Source organism: Notolepis coatsorum (assembly GCF_963971535.1).
Source record: "Notolepis coatsorum genome assembly, chromosome: 5".
Lineage (NCBI taxonomy): Eukaryota > Metazoa > Chordata > Actinopteri > Aulopiformes > Paralepididae > Notolepis > Notolepis coatsorum.
Genome location: NC_140169.1, coordinates 9987681 through 10012268, shown reverse-complemented (window position 1 = coordinate 10012268; position 24588 = coordinate 9987681). Strand labels below are relative to the sequence as shown.

General features: G+C 42.7%; 1 protein-coding gene across 2 annotated transcripts in view; it reads left to right on the top strand.

Moving 5' to 3' along the window:
- The window catches only part of lrch1 (leucine-rich repeats and calponin homology (CH) domain containing 1), a 348164-nt gene that overhangs the window by 227004 nt on the left and 96572 nt on the right, over positions 1–24588 (top strand). For both annotated transcript variants that reach the window (XM_084314586.1, XM_084314585.1), the window contains exons 5-7: positions 6651–6787; positions 9740–9870; positions 18521–18608. In XM_084314586.1, the coding sequence (XP_084170712.1) occupies positions 6651–6787; positions 9740–9870; positions 18521–18608 (356 nt within the window). The remainder of the gene's footprint in view (positions 1–6650; positions 6788–9739; positions 9871–18520; positions 18609–24588) is intronic.

Here is a 24588-nt window from a genome sequence, read left to right as displayed (position 1 = left end):
CAATATAATGCATTTGGGGCTATAGATCACGTTCTGGAGAAAGCTGCAGAAAGAGATGAAAACATACTTATACATTAGACCATACTTTACTATGAATATGTGAATGAAAAAGTTTAACGTTGCTACACAATGAACAATACATATAGGCAGGGCCGCCTCAGGGGGTGTGCGAGCAGTGCGGTCGCACAGGGCCTCGCGGGAAGGGGGGCCTCGCACAAAAAAAAATAAAAAAAAATACTTTTTTATTTTATTTTTTATTTTTTTGCGAGGCCCCCCTTCCCGCGAGGCCCTTTTTCATCACAGACCTAAAATCTAGTTTTGCTTATATGCTTATATATTTCACATTAGACACATTTGTAGAATGTGTCTGACTTGTTCCTGGGTCTGCAGACATACTCACTATTGGAGCTCTGGGGCTCTGCAGCAGACATACTATTGGTTTCAACGAAGGGAGTGGTTACTTACATCATGTGTAGTACGCCGGCGTGCGTCAGCTGCGTTTGACTATTTCGCGCGTGCAGCTTTTGACTATTATGCTTAGTTATGCCAGCCAAGACGAAGACGTCGGTCATTATCAGTCGGTCGGTCACCAAGGAACGTTGACGAAAGGCCTCTCGCTGGCGGGACAAATGGCCGGAGCCTTGTCATGGTGCAGTCGGGATATAGCCATGATGATGTCGGCTAGTAGCTAGCTTAGCTAAAGGCTAACTAGCGTTAGCTAACCTAGAGACAGCGCATGCAGCCAAGATGAAGAGGATGGTCGTTTGGCAGATGAACTTCGTCAACTCCACGCGGTTGTCTCCATCCTCTTGGACGTTTGGTGAGTTTTTAACCTATTCTATTAACTCTATTCTATTCCCGCCGTGGATATCTCTCTCTCTCTCTCTCTCTCTCTCTCTCTCTCTCTCTCTCTCTCTCTCTCTCTCTCTCTCTCTCTGGAGCGAAACTGGCCGACTAGCTGTTGTAGTACTACTAGTAGCTAACGGTGTGTGGCCTGGTGTCAGCACCTGTATGTAGCCGCATAGCTTGCTTCTGTGTTAGCTAATGGTTAGCGATAGCCTGGTTGAGCTAACTGTTAGCCAGTTAGCTGTTTAGCTACGACGTTAGCTGCCGGCTGCGCTCGGCTGGGAACGTTCGTTTGATGCTATCAGTTAGCCTAGAGACTAGTTAGCTGTTAGCTTGTGCTACGACCATTGACATTAGCCGTGAGAATAGCAGGGGGTTCTGGCACTCTGACTACGACATCATCTTTGACAGAAGATGTAGTCGGGCCTGCACCATGACAAGGCTCTGGCCATAGCTTATTTTTGTCCCGCCAGCGAGAGGCCTTTCATCAACGTGGAGACCTGTGTTGCGGCCTTTCGCCCTGCGTTCCTTGGTGCAGGTAAGATTAATGAAAATGTCATGACATTACCCCACTCTTCCTTCCTTCCCCTCCCGAATGTTTTGTTAATAACGATGTTTTTTTCCAGGCAAAACATATGTTACTTCACAACATTTGGAGATACGACATGTGCTGTGTGTGAATTCATTGTCTTGGTCGTTTGTGTAGCTTGGGTAGCGTTGGGCCGTTGGCCAAAGCTGTGTGTGGCCTGGTGTCAGTAGCCTACCTGGCTAGCCTTTAGCTGATGTCGGCCATTGGCTCCTTGCTGCTTTGTTTTCTCTGATATAGACCCTCTTCTCTTTGGATTTAAGTGTTGATCTTTGTCCTTTTGGATCTATGTATATTCATGTTGCCTTTGTGAAGTTATCTTTTCCTTCTGTTTTGTTCTTTCATTAAAAGTTGAATATCCTTTAGGGGTCATCTTTGCTTATCTCTCTCATACATGCTCTCTCTCTAACACACACACGACAAACACACATGCTCTCTCTCTCTCTCTCTCTCTTTCTAACACACACAGTCTGCCTATGGCGGCCTTTCTCGATGGCTAGGCTGTGCTCGCTGAGTCTGTACCTAGTCAAGGATCTTCAGTCACAGTGCTCAGGTATTCTGCCACTGTGTACTCTCTGTTTAGGGCCAAATAGCATTTCAATTTCTTTCCAATGTGTCTCTCTCTCTGTACACTGTATATTGACTGTAGAACGGGAGCTCTCTCTCGCTCTCTCTCTTGCTATATGTTGACTGTATCATGCCCAGCCTCGGGCAGCGCTATTATTTAAGAATATGTTGACTGTATGAAAAAAAAAATTTAAATTTTTTTTTTTATATATATATATATATATTTTTTTTTTTTTTTTTACCTTTTGGGGGGGGGGGGGGGGCTCGCGTTTAAATCTCGCACAGGGCCTCGCATTTCTCCCAGGCGGCCCTGCATATAGGACTTTGAATGGGCCCTAATAATGGCAATGTAGCAATAGAATTTAAAAAGTTATAGCCATGCAAAGAAGGGGTACTTATCCATAGACAAATAGAGCTGGCAACCCATGGTATAGCATGAATTTAACCTCCGGCACCCATAGTGTTAATAAACAGGAGCCATACTTAAAATACGGGTTTATCGCAACAGTTCGGTGATTCTTGCGTGCCGAGCCGACGTCATCTCTGCATAATATGTGGCGACAACAACAACAACAACAACAACAACGAGGCAAGTTTGCAGATAAAGTAGCTGCATTCAACGCCAATCTGGAATTGGAGAGGGCGGCGAGTGGATATGACATGTTTCAAACATTAGCAGGGATTTTGGAGGACTTAACAACAAACAAGGAGGTATGGTGAGTCGTGTTTTCATGCATTCTGATCTGTTCATCACCCGCCGGTGCCGCGGTGATCAGCAACAGCTGAGAGCTGTTCATGAATGAATGGATGAGTGAGAACTTTGTTTGGCGGATTGCAGAGTGGGTGCAGTGCAGTGCACACGGTTGTTGGGGGGATGCAGACCAGAGAAAAACGTTTGTCTTTTTTCAATATCAGTATATTAAATTAGCCATTGTTTTTTATCCTGGCCCGCCAAGCAACGGCTTGGGGAAAATCTGGCCCGCGGCCAAACCTAATTGCCGACCCCTGCCATACAGCCTCCATTCACTGGGTGATAGGGGTGTAACGGTACACAGAAGCCACGGTTCGGTACGTACCTCGGTATTGGGGTCACGGTTCGGTACGAGTTCGGTACAACAGAAAACAAATATTTATAATAATTATTATTAATATAAATCTTTTCTTACATTTTTTTTTTAAATCTATATATTATATTTATGATAATTATTATAATTATTATTATTAAATAGAATAATTTTATATAGGCTTGCCATGGTAATTAGTGATACTGGTGTCATTCTGTGTTCAGGCATCGACTTGCCTACTGCCCCTTTAAACTTATCCTTGCTAAGTTTCAGTTTCACTTCCAGAGAGAATTTAACTTCACGACCAGACTGAAAACTAGAGAACAGATGACATGTTACGAAGGATCAGATTAAACCGAATATATATATTTATTTATTGATATATATTGAATAGTATTTGTATATCGTTTGATATCCCTTGTATATTCCTTGTACATATACACGGAATATCCCTTTAGCCTACTATAGCCCATAATAGTTCATTCTCTTATTGGACAAAAGGACCAGGCGCCAGGGGACCAGCCCCTGGCGTCAAGTTCAAAGGTACCGACGAGACATGTCCGTACTAGCCCCGGCTCCGCTCAGGGATACGGCTACCGAAATGAGAGTGGCACTATTTGTTCACCGTGCATATAAATATGGCGCAAGTAAATGTAGAAGACCCTTAGTCCTTTACCCTTCTTCCAACTTAGTAACAGAACGTGAAGCCTCACCCACGATACGACGTGCGGTGTAGTATGGCCTGTTTGGCCTTAGAATAGCATCGAGACCTCGTGCGAATTAATAGCTGAATTGTCAGAGTTTGGCACTGTACCGTCGAGTGCGACGTATTTCTATTAAGTAATAATAGTCTATCGTGTATGGTGCATCGTGCGGTTAGAGTTCTAAAGTGACCAGCATCTCCAACGCTTCCTCGTGTTATCTAGAGTCTTAACCAGGCTGGGCCGACCACATGGCGCCTTCATCCGAGGAGATCTAGACGAGGACCGAGGGACATGTACACTGGATTACCTACCCGACGACTGCTGAGCCCTATGCGGCTGGAATATATTTGCTTTGGTACTGTGATTTGTGGAGCGGATAATCGCCGACGCCTGTGAGTGTTGGATTTACCCCCGAGAGGAGTCAAGTTGAGTCGGCGCTCAGAGAGACTGAGGTCGCCTAGCTTCTTCTTCATTGTGGAGCTACAGCCTACAAGAGAACCAAGGTGTATTCATCTGCGGATCAAGAGTCTATCGCACTGTCTTCTGTACTTGAAGTCTCCCTAGATATCGTTGACCAGACGGTCTACTACCGACGGCTCTCCTACCCCCCCTACCGGCTTACAACCGGGAGGACCCCTTCCAGAATATCCCGCTATATCATTAAGTGTACCATAGATCTAATTCCCTAAGAGCCAGGTTGTATACTTGCTTCCTGCGTAACCAGAGATTGGACATTCAGTGTTGATTTGCCTACGAGTACTCATTTGCCTTACAAGTGCATTCAAATCATAAATGTAATAGTAAATATCATATGTACCTTTTGCTATATTAAATATTTGATTATTACCTTTGTCTGGAACCGATTTCATTGTGGGAAAGTGTTCATCATATTTAGATATCGTGTACTGTATGGCCAGTAGTTAAAGTACATAAAGCGGTAGTGGTTTAATGATACCATACTTATCAATACAGTCAGGGAATTGTACCCCTCAGTTACATGACATATTACAACAATGGCAGAGGATTATTTGGATTTAAACACAGTGGAGCTCAGATGATCTGTCCGGAAAAGTATGTTTCTTCTTTTTATTTGATTGTGCCTGTGAGTCCGGCGGGGGAGAATGTTGATGCGTTTGTTGGCTTGTGTGTGTGTGTCGGCGACGCGTGTGTGTTTCTTTCCATTGGTTTCATTTGGTTAACGTTATTGGGCGCACAAGAAAACGAAAGAAAACTGTAATGACCCTGTAGCTGTTCCAATGTAAATGTGCCTTTCTCCTCCGTGCACTTTCGCCGCTCTGAAGTCTGACTCGGTGTGCTCGCACGGACCTCGCGAGTGCCTGCATGTGGGTGTGTTTGCGCTGTGGGGCGTATTCGTCGCATGGGTGCGTGTACCGTAAATTTGCGGGACGAATACACGTACTGTTACACCCCTACTGGGTGAGCTATTGAAGACCCACTACATAGCATGCCACGGACATAATGAGCTCCAATGAGCAGCCATTCTAGTTATCAGAGATATACTGACTGTGTTAAAGGTCCTATTTACAGTTCAGCCCTGCCTCCCTCAAACCACGATGGTAGCTGTGTCCATAATATTATGATCTGAATGACCAGACAGTCAGTGTAATAATAGTTTTTGCTAGTATCTATGACCTCTAGAGATGCGTTGGTGTGCCGTTGGTAGTGTGCTCTTGTGTTGTCATGTCAGAGATGGTTTAAGTAATTGAATGCTGAAACAACTTTTGGCAAAATGACATATTTAAAAGTACTTATTGTCAAAGCAAGTGCAACATACAAACAGCAACATATACAAGCAATCAAAAACACCATAACATTACGAATAACAACAAAAACAATCAACATATTTCGCAGCTAATACAGGACACTGACTTTTCTCCGCACATACATACAACCGCTTGTGAGCATCAGGGAGATGGATAAAATGATTTTATAAAATGTTTCAATGAAAAAATGTGATCCATATGTCTCTCACAGTGTAGGAAGATCTCCCCTCTCTCTTTCTCAATTCAGTTCAATTCAAAGGGGCTTTATTGACATGGGAAACATACGTTTACATTGCCAAAGCCAGCGTTACAACAATAAAAGCAATCGAAATGTATCAAAAACGATGTACAAAGAAAATATTTCGTAAAGATTTAAAATAAAGATACATACATGTGTACATGTAAGTAAAGACTTGGTATAAACTTCAAAAATAGCAGCAGTTTATCTCTCTCCCTCTTTATATCTCTCTCTCTGTTAGCTATGTCTGGGTCTCTCTCTGTTAGCTCTGTGTCTCTCGCTCTCTCTCTCGCTCTCTCTCGCTCTCTCTCGCTCTATCTCTCTCTATCTCTCTCTCTGTTAGCTGTGTCTATGGGTCTCTCCTCTCTCTCTCTCTCTCTCTCTCTGCTCTCTCTCTATCTCTCTATCTCTCTATCTCTCTCTCTCTCTCTCTGTTAGCTGTGTCTATGGGTCTCTCCTCTGTCTCTCTCTCTCTCTCTCTCTCTCTCTCTCTCTCTCTCTCTCTCTCTCTCTCTCTCTCTCTCTCTCTCTCTCTCTCTCTCTCTCTCTCTCTCTCTCTCTCTATCTCTCTCTCTCTCTCTATATCTCTCTCTCTCTATCTCTCTCTCTCTCTCTCTCTGTTCGTGTGCTGGATGAGCTGGATATATATACATACAAAGTAGTATTCTGTGTAGGAGTTGTAAGCAGGCTGATGTCAGTGTATAGTTATGACAATATCACTGGGATAAGAGCTACATTAGTGCCACCTGTTTACATCTTCCTCTCTCTCTGTTATTCACCAACACTCACATGGACGTCTAGAGAGAGAGAGAGAGAGAGAGAGAGAGAGCTTAATGGATGTGCTGTACCTTGTCTCTGCAGACCTGGCAGAGCTGCCCCTGGTGAAGTTCAACTTCTCCTGCAACAAGGTGTCCACCATCCCAGTGAGCTACAGGAAGATGAAGCACCTCCAGTCACTACAGATGGAGAACAACCCCCTGCAGAGCCCCCCCGCACAGGTAATGTACCCCCCCCCCATATACCCCCTAATATACAGGTACTGTACCCCCTATACCCCTAATACACAGGTACTGTACCCCCTATACCCCCTAATATACAGGTACTGTACCCCCTATACCCCCTAATACACAGGTACTGTACCCCTATACCCCCTAATACACAGGTACTGTACCCCCTATACCCCCTAATACACAGGTACTGTACCCCCTATACCCCTAATACACAGGTACTGTACCCCCTATACCCCCTAATATACAGGTACTGTACCCCCTATACCCCCTAATACACAGGTAATGTACCCCCTATACCCTAATACACAGGTACTGTACCCCCTATACCCCTAATACACAGGTACTGTACCCCCTATACCCCCTAATACACAGGTACTGTACCCCCTATACCCCCTAATACACAGGTACTGTACCCCCTATACCCCCTAATACACAGGTACTGTACCCCCTATACCCCCTAATACATAGGTACTGTACCCCCTATACCCCCTAATACACAGGTACTGTACCCCCTATACCCCTAATATACAGGTACTGTACCCACTATACCCCCTAATATACAGGTACTGTACCCCCTATACCCCCTAATATACAGGTACTGTACCCCCTATACCCCCTAATATACAGGTACTGTACCCCCTATACCCCCTAATACACAGGTACTGTACCCCCTATACCCCCTAATATACAGGTACTGTACCCCCTATACCCCCTAATACACAGGTACTGTACCCCCTATACCCCGAATACACAGGTACTGTACCCCCTATACCCCCTAATATACAGGTACTGTACCCCCTATACCCCCTAATATACAGGTACTGTACCCCCTATACCCCTAATACACAGGTACTGTACCCCCTATACCCCCTAATACACAGGTACTGTACCCCATATACCCCCTAATACACAGGTACTGTACCCCCTATACCCCGAATATACAGGTACTGTACCCCCTATACCCCCTAATATACAGGTACTGTACCCCCTATACCCACTAATACACAGGTACTGTACCCCTATACCCCCTAATACACAGGTACTGTACCCCCTATACCCCCTAATATACAGGTACTGTACCCCCTATACCCCCTAATACACAGGTACTGTACCCCCTATACCCCCTAATATACAGGTACTGTACCCCCTATACCCACTAATATACAGGTACTGTACCCCCTATACCCCCTAATACACAGGTACTGTACCCCCTACACCCCCTAATATACAGGTACTGTACCCCCTATACCCACTAATACACAGGTACTGTACCCCCTATACCCACTAATACACAGGTACTGTACCCCATATACCCCCTAATATACAGGTACTGTACCCCCTATACCCCCTAATATACAGGTACTGTACCCTCTATACCCCCTAATACACAGGTACTGTACCCCCTATACCCCCTAATACATAGCACTGTACCCCCTATACCCCCTAATACACAGGTACTGTACCCCCTATACCCCCTAATACATAGGCACTGTACCCCCTATACCCCCTAATACACAGGTACTGTACCCCCTATACCCCCTAATACACAGGTACTGTACCCCCTATACCCACTAATACACAGGTACTGTACCCCATATACCCCCTAATACACAGGTACTGTACCCCATATACCCCCTAATATACAGGTACTGTACCCCCTATACCCCCTAATACACAGGTACTGTACCCCCTACACCCCCTAATATACAGGTACTGTACCCCCTATACCCACTAATACACAGGTACTGTACCCCCTATACCCCTAATATACAGGTACTGTACCCCTATACCCCCTAATACACAGGTACTGTACCCCTATACCCACTAATACACAGGTACTGTACCCCCTATACCCACTAATACACAGGTACTGTACCCCCTATACCCCCTAATACACAGGTACTGTACCCCTATACCCCCTAATATACAGGTACTGTACCCCCTATACCCCCTAATACACAGGTACTGTACCCCCTATACCCACTAATACACAGGTACTGTACCCCCTATACCCACTAATACACAGGTACTGTCCCCCTATACCCCCTAATATACAGGTACTGTACCCCCTATACCCCCTAATACACAGGTACTGTACCCCTATACCCCCTAATACACAGGTACTGTACCCCCTATACCCCTAATACACAGGTACTGTACCCCCTATACCCCCTAATACACAGGTACTGTACCCCATATACCCCCTAATACACAGGTACTGTACCCCCTAATACCCCCTAATACACAGGTACTGTACCCCATATACCCACTAATACACAGGTACTGTACCCCCTATACCCCCTAATACACAGGTACTGTACCCCATATACCCACTAATACACAGGTACTGTACCCCCTATACCCCCTAATATACAGGTACTGTACCCCCTATACCCACTAATATACAGGTACTGTACCCCCTATACCCCCTAATATACAGGTACTGTACCCCCTATACCCCCTAATATACAGGTACTGTACCCCCTATACCCCCTAATATACAGGTACTGTACCCCCTATACCCCATGCACAGGTATAACAACAACATATACATCAACAAGTAACACATACACTTGTTTAACACATTGCTATGGACATGGACATAAACTGTGATATTGTGGTCTTTGTAATTATGTATCTATGTATGTAACTGCATGTAGTATGTATGTATTGTAAATCATGTTCTATGTTCTATGTTGGAACAATGCTGTAATTGCACTGAAAACAAATCCCACCAGCCTGGCTGGGTGGCCATTAAAGGATCTAATCTAATATAATCAACAAGTCACACATGTACATAAACAAGTAACATATACATCAACAAGTAACATACATACATCAACAAGTAACATACATACATCAACAAGTAACATAATACTGTACACAGAAATCAGCCTTCTCTCTAATCCATTTCCATTCATCGTTTTCACCACTTTTCAGATTTGCATAAAGGGCAAAGTTCACATATTCAAGTACTTGAGCATGGAGGCGTGTCGGAGTGAGAAGATGCCTGACTCTCTCTACCTGCCCGTCATGGAGAGGCTCAGCCTATCACGGCCCACCACTGGCAGGTCAGTAACCACGGCAACCCAACCAGCACACACCCAATTCACCTCAATAACGGACGGTATAGAGAGAAAGAAATATGTGTTAGGAATATTCATTGACCTAAAAAAAGCTTTTGATACAATAGATCATGAGATTTTTCTGAAAAAGATGGACAGGTTTGGTGTCAGAGGGGTTGCTCTAGACTGGCTGAAAAGCTATATTAGTAACAGGCAGCAATTTGTTCTGATGGGTCAGCACAAGTCACAATGCTTAAACATTACCTGTGGTGTTCCACAGGGGTCAGTATTGGGACCCAAATTGTTCATTTTATACATAAATGATGTAAAGTATCTGACATACTGAAACTTGTTGTCTTTGCGGATGACACAAACATTTTATGTTCGGGGGATGACCTTCAGCAGCTTTTAGAAGTGGCAAACATAGAAATGGACAAATTAAAAGGTTTGTTCAACACAAATAAGTTATCACTCAATTTGAAAAAAACCAACTTCATGATATTTGGAAATTGTAAAATAATCACTGATCCTCAACTGAAAATTGATAATGTAAAAATTGAGAGAGTATATACAAACAAGTTTCTAGGGGTCTTAATAGACTACAAACTCTGCTGGAAACCCCATATCAAATATTTGTGTTCAAAGTTAGCCAGAAGTATTGGTATACTGGGCAAGACTAGATATATCCTGAATCATAAAACTCTATATACATTATATTGCACACTCATTGTACCATATCTATCATATTGTGTTGAAATCTGGGGAAATACTTATAAAAGCAACTTACAAAAGATATGCAAACTGCAAAAAAGAGCCATACGGACAGTACATCATGGTAGATATTTAGATCACACAAATAGTCTGTTTGTAAGGAGTCAAACATAAAAATTCATGGACTTAATCAAATTCAAATCTGCACAAATTATGTTTCTGGCAATAAAAAACAAATTACCAAGCAACATTCAAAAAAAATTCACGGCTAGAGAGAGTGTTTATAATTTTAGAGGGACATTAGCTTTAAAGCACAACTCTTAAAAGTATGTGCATTGCAGTTTGTGGGGTATCACTCTGGAATGGTCTGGATGCGAATATAAAATTAAGCAAAAATATCAATAAATGTAAAGCACTTATGGACACATATAAGAGAGAGGAGCTTGAGCAGTAATGTGACTGCCTATTATTCTTTCTTATTTGGATATTTGGATATATAAAAAACTGTCCTTTTATTTTATTTTTTATTATTTGTTATATTATTTTTCTTTTTATTAAATTATAATGTCAAATATTGTAAGGAAGGGGCAGGGCTTGATAAGTTGTTTTACTTCCCCCTGTTCCTTCTCGAACACTTATTGTATCGAAATAGTCTTTGACTATTTACCTTTTTGTTTTTTTAAACTTGTTTTATGTTTCTATGTTCGAGACAAATAAAAATCAAATCAAATCAAAATCAAACCTTGTGTTTCTTGGCAACAAGGTTAAGATATAGAGAAGAAAAGAGCCAAGGCATTGCAAAATAGGAGGACGAATAGGAATGGTTACATGAGGAAGAGTGTGTTTGTGTGTGCATGTGCACACGCTTGTGTGTGTGTGTGTGTGTGTGTGTGTGTGTGTGTGTGTGTGTGTGTGTGTGTGTGTGTGTGTGTGTGTGTGTTTGTTATCTCTCAAGTTCATTCTCTCAAGACCCCATTGAGTTCAAAGTTGCTTCGTAGCCTCATGACACAGTTAGCCTGTTGCAGCTTCAGTGACCTCTCCCCCTCTCCTCTCCTCCTCTCCTCTCCTCCTATCCTCTCCTCCTCTCCTCTCCCCCTCTCCTCTAATCCTCTCCTCCTCTCCTCGAATCCTCTCCTATCCTCCTCTCCTCTCCTCTAATCCTCTCCTATCATCCTCTCCTCTAATCCTCTCCTATCATCCTCTCCTATCATCCTCTCCTCCTCCTCTCCTCTAATCCTCTCCCATCATCCTCTCCTCTCCTCCTCTCCTCTCCTCCTCCTCTCCCCCTCTACTCTTATCCTCCTCTCGCCCTTTCCTCATCTCCTCTTCTTCTCCTCTTCCCCCCTCCTCCTCTCCTCTTATCCTCCTATCATCTCCCCCTCTCATCTTCTCCTCTCCTCCTCTCTTCTCCTCTCCTCTCCTCACCCCCTCTCCTTCTCTCCTCCTCTCCTCTTATCCTCCTCCTCTCCTCTCCCCCTCTCATCCTCTCCTCTTCTCCACTCCCCCTCTCCGCCTCTCCTCTTCTCTCCCCCTCTCCTTCTCTCCTCCTCTCCTCTTCTCCTCCTCCTCTCCTCTCCCCCTCTCATCCTCTCCTCTTCTCCACTCCCCCTCTCCTCCTCTCCTCTTCTCCTCCTCCTCTCCTCTCCCCCTCTCATCCTCTCCTCTTCTCCACTCCCCCTCTCCTCCTCTCCTCTCCTCTCTTCCTCTCCTCTCCTCTCCCCCTCTCCTCGTCAGCTAATGGGGATCCGTTTAAATAAACAAAAACAAAAAAAACATACACACACATAGACACATACATAGACACACACATACACACACACATACACACACATAGACACACACTCAAGATTCAAGAGGTTTATTTATCACATACATACCAGGGCATACAGTGAAATGCGGGTGGCCATGCCCGCTTCGATTGTGCAAGAATACATTAGTAAATAAAACAAGTAGAAGATAATAAAATAGATGTAAAATAGACATGATAAAATAGACATGTTAAAAGTCCTGAGATAAATGCAATACAATGTTAGCTATGAATTAAAAGCACTGGGTCCTATGTACACTACTATACAATATACAGTTTTACTATATGTCCCTATACTATGCTATACTTGCTATTTCTAAACAGTTACAGTGGGTGACAATATTGTCACAAGGAAAGATGAAATTACCTACCTGGGTTCCATCCTAGAGGCTAATCTCTCCTGTGACAAAATGGCATCCAATGTAATAAAAAAAGTCAACCAACGAACTCGATTCTTGTACCGGATCTCCTCTCTGGTAAACAAGAATACCCTGAAGACTCTGGCAGGAGCACTCATTCAGGGGTACTACGACTATGCTTGCACCTCATGGTACCAAAGCACCTCAAAGACGCTAAAAACAAAATTACAAACATCTCAAAACAAACTGGTCAGACTACTGCTTGACCTTACTCCTAGAACCCACCTCACCCCTGCCCACTTTGACAACCTAGGATGGCTTAGAGTAGACGACAGAGTACAGCAACTTGCAATGGGCCTGGTCTACAAGATACACTACACGACCAAGGTACCCATGTACATGTCAAAATACTTCCCAAAGGTCAGTGAATACCACGATCACAACACCAGAGGGAGCTCCACAAATCATGTTAAACCCAGATTCGGCTCAAATAAGGGACTAAACACGTTTCGCAATTATGCCACATCAATGTGGAACGCCCTACCCAAAGCTGTAAAGGAATGTGGATCACTACCCACTTTCAAAACCTCTCTCAAGGGACACCTACGGGAGACTGCAATTCAACACTGGCCCCTGTAAATATCCTAACCCAACCCCCTCCAATGTACAGTCATTTACCTAGTATGGTTTTGTCAATAGTCCAATGTACAATTTTGTTTGTTTGTACAGTGTCTCCCCCCCCCCTCAATGTACAGTTTTGCCAATGTACAGTAATTTACCTAGTATGGTTTTGTCAATAGTCCAATGTACAATTTTGTTTGTTTGTACAGTGTCTCCCCCCCCCCCCCCCCTCAATGTACAGTTTTGCTTGTTTATACAGTGTGCCCCCCCCCCCCCAACCACCTCCAATGTAGATTACCCAGTATGGTTGTCAATATCCCAGTGTACCCAACCCCCCCCCCCCACCCAACCTCCTCCAATGTACAGTTTCTACGTCAAATGTATATACTCCCTTTTCCTGACTCCTTCTGTATCACAAACAGTACTGTATTTGCAAATCTGGTATGTCATAAATGTATAGATGTAGCAGTACTGACTATCTGTATGTCATGTATGTCATATATGTCCTGATGAATTGAAAATGGGGGACCCTGATGTAAACAAGACGAAAGTCTTTCTCTGGTCTGCATCCCCTTAACAATTGTGTGTATTGAGCTGTACTGTATTGTACCCATTCTGCAATCTGTTAATAAAGTTTTCAATCAATCAATCAATCAATACTATACAAGAACCACAACAGTTCTTTCCACAACACAACAGTGACATTTTTTTCTCCTTCCTTTAAAGTGTCCTTTTCTTAGGTGTATACACACATACACACATAAATAGGCACACACATATACACACATACATAGGCACACACACACACACATACACACACACACACACACACACACACACACACACACACACACACACACACACACACCTAGACACACACACCTAGACACACACACCTAGACACACACACACACACACACACACATACACACACACACACACACACACACACACACACACACACACACACACACACACACACACACACACACACACACACATAGACACACACACACACATAGACACACACACATAGACACACATGTACCATCCGCAAAGCTGTTGGTGCTTCATTAGAGGAGGCAGTTGGGAGAGTTATCATGTATATGCAGTGCAATCTTCAATGCACAAGGCAGCCAATACATTCCTTATTACAGGGGATCACCTAGTGGTGACAGGTGGAACAGTAGCCTCAATTATCCCCACACAGTGCTCCGTCGTATACAGAGGCTAAACTACCACCTTGTTATTGCAATGGTTTACTAAATTAGAACACTACACTCTCCCATTTGGAAAAGAGAACAATTGTCTTTAAAAAAAAAATACGTTTTGAATAGGCTATTTTGGAAAACAGTACAACTACTATTACTGTCGACACGGAGAACTAGGGCTGACCTTTGAAATTTGTTTTGGCATTGGAAGCTTCGGGGCCGAGATTCGATTTTAATTCGAAGCTTCTAGATTACAAAAAATAAATATATATATATATATATATATTAATTCATCTATAAAGCAAACAATTATATAAATATTTATATGTAGAGACAAAGGCAGCATTCGACTTAATTTTTTATTAAGACATGTTTTTATATGGGTCGGGACACTATAAAAAGAATTGTCAGTGCTGTAAAGTTTAAACCGTTTTAAATCTTAGACAAACGAAACACTTTGTTTTCATGAAATATTGTAAGCCGTCATTTGAGGCTTTATAAAAGCAGCACAATGAACAAATCTGTCAGTGCCGAGTCCGACCTCATCTTAAATAACAAACAGCATTGCTTGTTGTAGTTAATAAAGAGAGGCAGAGTTAATTTTGCAAGTACATTTTTTTTTTTAATATATGTATATATTTTTTCAATTTTTATTTTCCCATTCGAATCCCATGCCCATTGAACGAAGCTTCGAAGTATTTAAGACAGTCCTACGGAGACCACATCGGAAGTTGGTTGTTTAGACACATTATCACATCCCTAATAGACACACACAAACGCACACATACACACACACACACATAGACGCACACAGACACAGTAGCTCAGGAGGTAGAGCGTTCGTCTCGTAGTCGGAAGGTTCCCGGTTCGATTCCCTCTCCTCCCGGGCAGCATGTCGATGTGTCCTTGAGCAAGACACTTAACCCCTACTTGCTCCCGATGTGCAGGTTGGCACCTTGCATGGTTGCCTCCACCGTCGGTGTGTGGATGTGTGAATGAATGGGTCAAATGTGAGGAACAAAATTGTAAAGCGCTTTGGATAAAAGCGCTAAATAAATGCAGCCATTTACCATACACACACACACACACACATAGACACACGTGTACCATCCGCAAATCTGCTGTTTCTGCAAAGGCACGATTGTAATAAAGCAACGGACAGAAATACCTTCCTTCATCCATCATTGAGGAATAGCTCCATTATTAGAGGATACACACACACACACACACACACACACACACACACACACACACACACACACACACACACACACACACACACTGCCTCTATATCTCTTTCTCTCTTCTTCTCTTGCTCACTCTCTCCCCCTCTTTCTCTCTCCCTATATCTCTATTTCTCTCTCCCTCTCTTTCTCCCTATCTATATCTTATCTTGCTCACTCTCTCTCTTCTTCTCTTGCTCACTCTCCATCTTTCTATCTCCCTCTCTCTCTCTCTCTCCATATCTCTCTGTGTCTCTCTCTCTATCTCTCTGTCTCTCTCTATTTATCTCTTGCCGTGTCTCTCTGTCTCTCTCTCTGTATCTCTATCTCTGTCTCTCTGTCTCTCTCTCTGTCTGTCTCTCTCTCTTTGCTCCTCTCATCCCACTCTTTGCAGAGGAGGAAACGATAAAAAATTAGTGCTTCTATTTTGAACAAAGGGCACTATAACAAAAGGCCTTTAGAGAACAGACTCAGTGCGGTCGGGACACAGTGGGCCTCCATCTGGCCTGGACCCTATAAGCTGCTTCACTGATTTACATATTTGGGAGGTTAAATTCCTGATAACTGATATTTCTACCGATATACATTTTTTTCTCTTTTTCTTTTTACTGTAATAGACTCAAATAGACATGTCCATGTAAATATTCCTTTGAACATGGATTCATCCCATTGCAACATCACAGAGGGGATGCAATTCTGAACAGTTTGTTTAGGGTGACAGTGGCTCAGGAGGTAGAGCAGTCGTCTGGCAATATGGAGGTTCCCGGTTCGATTCCCGCTCCTCCCGGGCAGCGTGTCGATTGAGCAAGACACTTAACCCATAATTGCTCCCGATGAGCAGGTTGGCACCTTGCATGGTTGCCTTCGCTGTCGGTGTGTGATTGTGTGAGTGAACGGGTAAAACATTTGAGTAACAAATTGTAAAGCGCTTTGGATAAAAGCGCTATATAAAAAACCAGCCATTTACCATTTGAATACTTCAAACCCTGACCAAACAGCAAGGAGTACATAATGCCATTATTCCCCTAAATAACATTTCAGACAGAAGAAAATTCAGCTGATTTACCACTGCCATTGGCTATGGGAAATGTGCTTACTAGGAGTGTAACGGTACACAAAAACCACGGTACGGTACGTACCTTGGTTTTGAAGTCACGGTTCGGTACGGGTTTTTGGTACAGTGAGGGAAAGTTTGGCTTTCCATGTTCCACTCAGGGGTGATGTAGTGTGCAGTAACTAATTGTACTTGTAGGGCTGTCAACGAATATTCTATATTGAAATGAATAATCGACTTGTAAAAAAATAAAATAATAATAATAATTATATTAGATTGTGAAAAAAACAGCCCCCGGTGGGCGGTCGTTAGTGTTTAAAATACTGTTGTATTTGTCGGTACACTACACAGCCGTTCATATCCAAGACAGTAAGTACATTTTCCATAATGTTGGCGTGTCCCTTTAACCCTTTCACTACCACACTGCCAAACGGTTAACCCTTTCACTGCGACAATACAGACGGTTAACACTTTCACTGCCACATGGCAAAGGGTTAACCCTTTCACAACCACACTACAGAAGGTTAACCATTTCACTCACACTACTAGTGTGGTAGTGAAAGGGTTAACCGTCTGTAGTGAAAAGGGTTAAAACACCAGTGACATAGACTAGACTCAATGTCTCCTCGGTACACTGGAGGATTAACTGCGCAGGTGTCAGTCCAGAATAGAACAGAACAGAACAGAATGGCTGTGACACATTAAGGAGTGAAATTAATGTTAGAATTCCCAGAATGAATGAATTGTAAGGATATAATGTATTATCCTTTACAATGAACTGAATGCTTTGCTCTCAGGAGGCAAGTTGGCTTGGCCTAGAAATGATAAGGATGTGTGTGTGTGTGTGTGTGTGTGTGTGTGTGTGTGTGTGTGTGTGTGTGTGTGTGTGTGTGTGTGTGTGTGTGTGTGTGTGTGTGTGTGTGTGTGTGTGTGTGTGTGTGTGTGTGTGTGTGTGTGTGTGTGTGTGTGTGTGTGTGTGTGTGTGTGTGTGTGTGTGTGTGTGTGTGTGTGAGAATATGTAGAAGCTATTACATTTTGCATTACCGTTCTGTCGTCAAGAGACCCCAATTAGTAGATCACCTTCCTCACAGTGAGCTGGGCAGAGAGAGAGAGAGAGAGAGAGAGAGGGAGGGAGTGCGTTACTTCTCCTTGACGTTAAACATTAGACGGTTCTCTCTTTCTCATTCCCTCGCTTTCTCTCACTCATCCTCACACTCGTTCATTAGTTGGTAAATGGACTACATTCATATACAGCTTAATATTCACCCATTCACTCACTACACCGACGGCGGAGGTGACCATGCAAGGTGCCAATCAGGAGCAGTTAGGGGGTTAAGTGTCTTGCTCAAGGGCACTTAGACGCGCTGCCACGAGGAGCCTGAATCGAACCGGGGACCTTCTGATTACCAGACGACCGCTCTACCTCCTGAGCCACTGTCCACTAGTTCACTCATTATCTGTCTACCTATCACTCTATTACTCACTCACTCTCCCTCTTTCTCTCTTTCTCTCTTTCCCTCTATCTGTCTCTCTGTCTCTTTCTCTCTTTATCTCTATCTATCTCTCTGTCTTTCTCTCTCTCTGTCTCCCTCTCTCTCTCTGTCTTCCTCTCCGTCTCTCTCTGTGTCTCTCTGTCTCCATACTGATCTGTGTTAATACTGTCTCGTCAGTACGGAGGACATTGACCAACACAAGAAGCAGGACACAGACTCAGGTGTTGGCAGCGACAACGGAGACAAGAGGCTGTCAGCCACTGAGGTACAGTAGTGTATGTACCTGTCTGTCTGTATGTCTTCTTGTCTGTCTGCCTGTCTGTCTGTAAGTGTCTGTGCTTCTGTTTGTGTGCGTATGTGTATTTTCCATGTTTGTCCATGTTTGTCTGTGCATGTGTCAGGGTTTCCGTTAGCCGGTAATTACCGGTATTTGACCGGCAAAATCTGTTGAAGTCCGACATATTTAATCTCTCCGGTCATAATTTCCGGTGAAAATAATTCCCTCTAAGCACAATTTGATTATTTGAATTGTATTAAAATAGGCTAAAATTAAATGGCCTATGCGATGAACGAAACAATCATTACATTTGTTTCCTCGTTGCTTCACAAAGCAGGTCTAATAATGACAACGATGTTGTCAGCGAGAGCTTAGTGCTGGGTTGCGAGAAGCATGCAGCTGCAGATCCACAGAACCCACCAGCCTTGCCGGCACAGTGCAGTACTCCAATTCAGCCATTGGCAATTCAGCTGTTCGGTGGAGGGGCGCTGCTGAGCGGTCCCCAGACCGGACCTGAAAAGACTGCTGCTCTGCGGGTCTGCAGCTGCATGCTTCTCGCAAATCTAGCAGCAAGCTCCCGCTGACAACATTATTAGACCTGCTTGGTGAAGCAACGATGAAACAAATGTAATGATTGTTTCGTTCATCGCATAGGCTATTTAATTTTAGCCTATTTTAATACAATTCAAATAATCAAATTGTGCTTAGAGGGAATTATTTTCACCGGACATTATGACCAGCACCAAGTCGTTGGGAGGTGGAGATATACATCACGCAAACCCACGATAATGTTGCCGTCTCTCTGCCAAATTTCTCAGTTCTTCGCTTGATATAATTAATACAAATGTCCAATATAACGGAATTCGTTATAAAAATGTGATTATAACAGACTGCTGTTTATTAATGTCGGGCAGACTGCCCACCGACACCTCAAGTCGGCAGCAGCACGAAGTCTCGAGGGACTTATTTTATTTGGAATATATTAATGACTGTATATACGCAAAAGTAGCCTAGTTTTAAGTTAAAATATTATAAATGCCTTGAGGATGTCATTCTTTATATAGGCCTATCAATTGTTTTTAAGCTCAATAAACTCTGACCGGAATTGATCCCATTTGTCCGGTAGAGTCAATAACAAATAAAGTCTCAGCTGACTAATAGTCGTCAAACTGTGTTTCCCTCATGGAACCATGCAGAGGGGCAAGGCCCTCTTTAAATCTAGTGTTCACCAGAGATTAACTAATAATCTTTCAGGAAATAACTAACTAACGACTAACAATGGGTCTCATTCTCGAACGAAGTTACGACAAAATATTTCGTCTTAGCCAGATTTCGGCCTATTTAAGACATATTAGGGCTGGGAGTGGGAGTCTTCAAATTTTCCTGAGATCTTATTTGAGAGCAGATCTAAGAGTGCTGAGGAGCACACTTAAATATGCTCTCAGCCCACGATCAAATCTCATGATTGTTTGACTAATTTAAAATGTTATTATAACTTGACAGACTGTGTTCTCAGCTTCTCATAGTGATTCCTTCACGTCAACGCTACAGGCCTCCTTGGAATTAATTACTTAATCATAATTAAAATAAATATGACTATTTGTACGATAAGAAATTACTAATTTGATGTCGGAAAAATAAATAATATGGATTCATCTGATCACAGGGCAGCTGGATTAACCATATCTGAACCAGCTATTTTGGACAAATAATTACTCAGATATTCAAACACAATTATGCAATTATTGTGAAATGATTGAAAATAATAATAATTTAATGCCTTCTGTGGAATTTGTATTTCTTATTTGTTACACATCTGTTTTAATGATTAATTATATACATTTGAAAGAATGCAGGTCAACATGCAATGTATCCCATTGATTACCATGGGACAGACCTTTGTTTGATTGATTGATTGAAAACTTTATTAACAGATTGCAGAATGGGTACAGTACAGTACAGCTCAATTACATAAGGGGATGCAGACCAGAGAAAGAATTTCGTCTTGTTTACATCAGGGTCCCCCATTTTCAATTCATCATAACATATATGACACACATGACACAGATAGACAGTACTGCTACATCTATACATTTATGACATACCAGATTTGCAAATACAGTAATGTTTGTGATACAAAAAGAGTCCAGAAAAGAGAATACATTTGACGTAGAAACTGTTGGAGGAGGTTGGATGGGTGGGGGATAGACTTACACTGTACAAGCAAAACTATACATTGGAATATTGACAACCATACTTGGTCATTTACTTTACATTGGAGGGGGTTGATATAGCTATAAACCTGCATTCCTTCGAATATATCATTAATCAATTAAACTTATATTGAAATACACTATATAGCCTATACACCAACACTGAAATGACAGTGGATAAATAAATAAGAACTAAAGCTAATCGGTGGAACCGTGGAAATAGACTGCATTAATATTCCATAACAAGTGTTGTGTGCGCCTACGAATGAACAGTAGCCTATAGGCTTATGGAATAATAAGCCATACTGGGTTCATTCATTACGCCCGCCGTAGGCTATATTATATGTCATTCATTCATTCATATACAGTTGTTACGACCCCTGTGTGTCTAAGGGTAAAGGGCTGTAACATAACAGTTGGTTGACAGAAAAGATGGACCACGTTTGTAAACAACAATGATATTTATTGAGAGATGCAAAGGAAGCACATGTAGCTCAGGGGTGAGCCCAGGCCAAAACAACAAACAAACACCACTATACTCCAAATAAACCCAATCTAATCTATGGTAAAAGAAATTACATTACCTAAACTACTCTCACCTAACCAAAACAGGAGAAAACAATATCCAAAGGAAATGGCAGCTCACCCCATCTGTGCTTCCTGAGAAAGAGAGAAAAACACATTAATGATACATACAACAAAATGGAAACATAACCAAACAATCTATAGGTAACAATGCTCTCTCTGCGGCCATACAATCACAAAGGCACTTTCACTATTACAAAGGCCTATAAACAAAAAGGGATATTATCAAAGTACAATGCCACAAAATAACACTAGGCCTAGCCTCATGCCAGAGAGAGAGAAAGACTGAAGGGAGAAGCCATGTTTTAACAGGTGTGTGGTGATCCATGATTGGGTGGTGTTGATTAGAGTGTTGGAGTCTGGAAAACCATCCACCAATCGGTGCTGTGCTGGGTAATGGAAGGGCAGGCCTGGCAGGGACCAATGGTGGAGGGAACAATGGCTGGAGGGAGGAAAGAAAAATGGAGAACACACACACATGGAGACACACACTGGGGAATATATACATTGGGATGTAACAACAGTACTGCGCACGCGTGTGTGTCTGTGTGTGCGCGCACGCTGCGGCAGGTGTGTACCGCGAGCTGTATATGATGCCAATACATTAATCTAATCTAGTTTTGATGGGCGCAAGCGTGATTACGAAACCTAGCCGCATTTCTCGGAGACGCTCTCTGATTTCCACTGACTGACGCTAGGTTTCGTAATCACGCGGCTCGCAAAGCACTTCCGCCATTCCATTTCACACAGCTGCGTCACCAGTTGCCTTATAAGGAACTATGGAGGCGTGTTTTGTATGCAAATGAGCTGAACGGGAACGCGCTTTGGAGTTTACGACAAAATGCCATTATCCAAGCAGATATCAGATCATATCATTTCTGCGACCGTTTCAGCCACTTAAGACATATCTCCAGCACGTTCAGGACTCAGAGTGTACTTGTCATAGATTATGTCTCAGTGGTTCCAAGATAAGTCTTCCAGAATATATCTTTGGAAAATTTTCGGGAATGAGACCCAATGTCTTAGTCGACTTAAGAAACATTGACTGATTAACCAATTAATTAATGGACAAAGAGGAGGCAGTCTTACAAAACAGTATAGCAGCATTTTGATGGTAACTGTCATAATCTGTGTATTATGTCTTCAATGACTCTCTCTTTATTTATATATATTTATTACATGGCGTTTTAACATTCGCCGAAATGCTTGATTGTGATTGGTCAATAGCCCCTGACAGCGGTGAATTCTTTTTCGATAACCACCGGTGATTATTGTTTTTCGCAGCTGGAGTAATCAAGCCCACTGACACATACTGTTTCAGTGCAATCAGACACACCTGCCGGCGATAATAATAATCACTTTATTTGGGCTGACAGCGGACAGAGCCACAGAACAACTGCGTCTGCATTTGATCTCGTCTTGTCGATGGTGTAAAATGAATTAGGTATATTGTTAGTAAGTTAGCCATGTAATAAGCGGGATAATGTATAGCCTATACTCGGTCATTGTCGCAAAATAATTGACCTTCACTGACGTTTAAAACACCTCTGCGAGGCGCCTCTGTGTCCTAAACTCCGTGTCGGTCAATTATTTTGCGACAATGACCTTGTAGCTATACATTATCCCTTACATATATACCATATATCCCCCATCTCTTTCTCTCTCTTTCTCTCTCTTTCTCTCTCTCTCTCTCTCTCTCTCTCTCTCTCTCTCTCTCTCTCTCTCTCTCTCTCTCTCTCTCTCTCTCTCTCCTCTCCTTTTATCGCTCTCCCCCTCTATGTCTCTCTCTCTCTCTCTCTCTCTCTCTCTCTCTCTCTCTCTCTCTCTCTCTCTCTCTCTGTTTCTCTCTCCCCCTCCTTTTCTTTCACAAGCTGAAAATATCTTTCAGAGCTATTCTTAAGTCTTGCAGTGGGTGGTCCTACTATGGTATGATTCATTGCTGTTTGAAGGAGTATAAAAGCTATGGATGCTCAGTAAAATATATTTTTTATTGGTTTGATATCATGTATCTGTGTTACATCATGTTCAACAATGGTAAGCTCTGTATTGAGTAAAGCTGTTGAGGGAGGGAGGGAGGGAGGGAGGGAGGGAGGGAGGGATGAACTAACCGCTGTTTAGAACAGAACGCATGGGATGCTGTTGATAGTGTTGTTTCTTAGCCTGCATTTGAAATCATCATCTTGTCTCAATAAACCGTTTAAACAACCTTGAAACAACATTGATCTAATAATCTGTTTTAAATTATGGCCTAATTATGTGTCTAATCTGCCCGTCTTTTATCAATGACTTGTTTGCAGTCAACATTGTCGAAACGGATTGTTTTTTAATCGCTTCATTTCCGTTTTATAGTATTTTGAAAAGCCCTCGTTTTCAAGGAAAATATAAAGATTCTGTGATAATCGGCATTTACTGGAATATTCTGGCATACACAAAAACGTTGTCATTTTTCGGCCTATTTATGAATAATTTTCAAATAAACACTAGATTATCGATAGTATATGTGTACTTATGCACGCTATAGAAGCGGGCTGAAATATCGATTCTATAATTTCCTGATCGCACACACACACACGCGCATAGGGCAAACGCTGATATCTCTGTGAAAATAGCTCTGATTATCCTAAGACTGGTAAAATAAATTCCTTACCTCAGATCAGATGTTATCCAAAAAGATTATTCCAATTCCTGATCGCCATTCCAAATATCGATCACGTTTATTGATTCAGTGTTGGGTACTGTAAATACATAATCCGCGCGTTTTCCGGGCCGGCGATCACAATGGATTCTTCAGTTGGCTTGACGGAAAAGTAAAATGAGGAAACTGGCCACGACCCCACTTTGGGTCACGACCCGTAGTTTGAGAACCGCTGGTTTGGACACATCAGCCAATAGCCCCCTCCACAAACACACACACACACACACACACACACACACACACACACACACACACACACACACACACACACACACACACACACAAACATTGTAATGTTTTTTTTTTTATCCACTTTTTCTCCCATTTTCTATATTTTCTCCCATCCCAATTTCGTATCATCCAATTCAACCCTCCCCTGTCACGGACGCTGTTTCTTGCCTCCCACAAGCCGGCTGCAATGTGGACTAAGTCATACATAGCACAAGTCCCCTCCGGTACTTGAGGTAACAGCAGT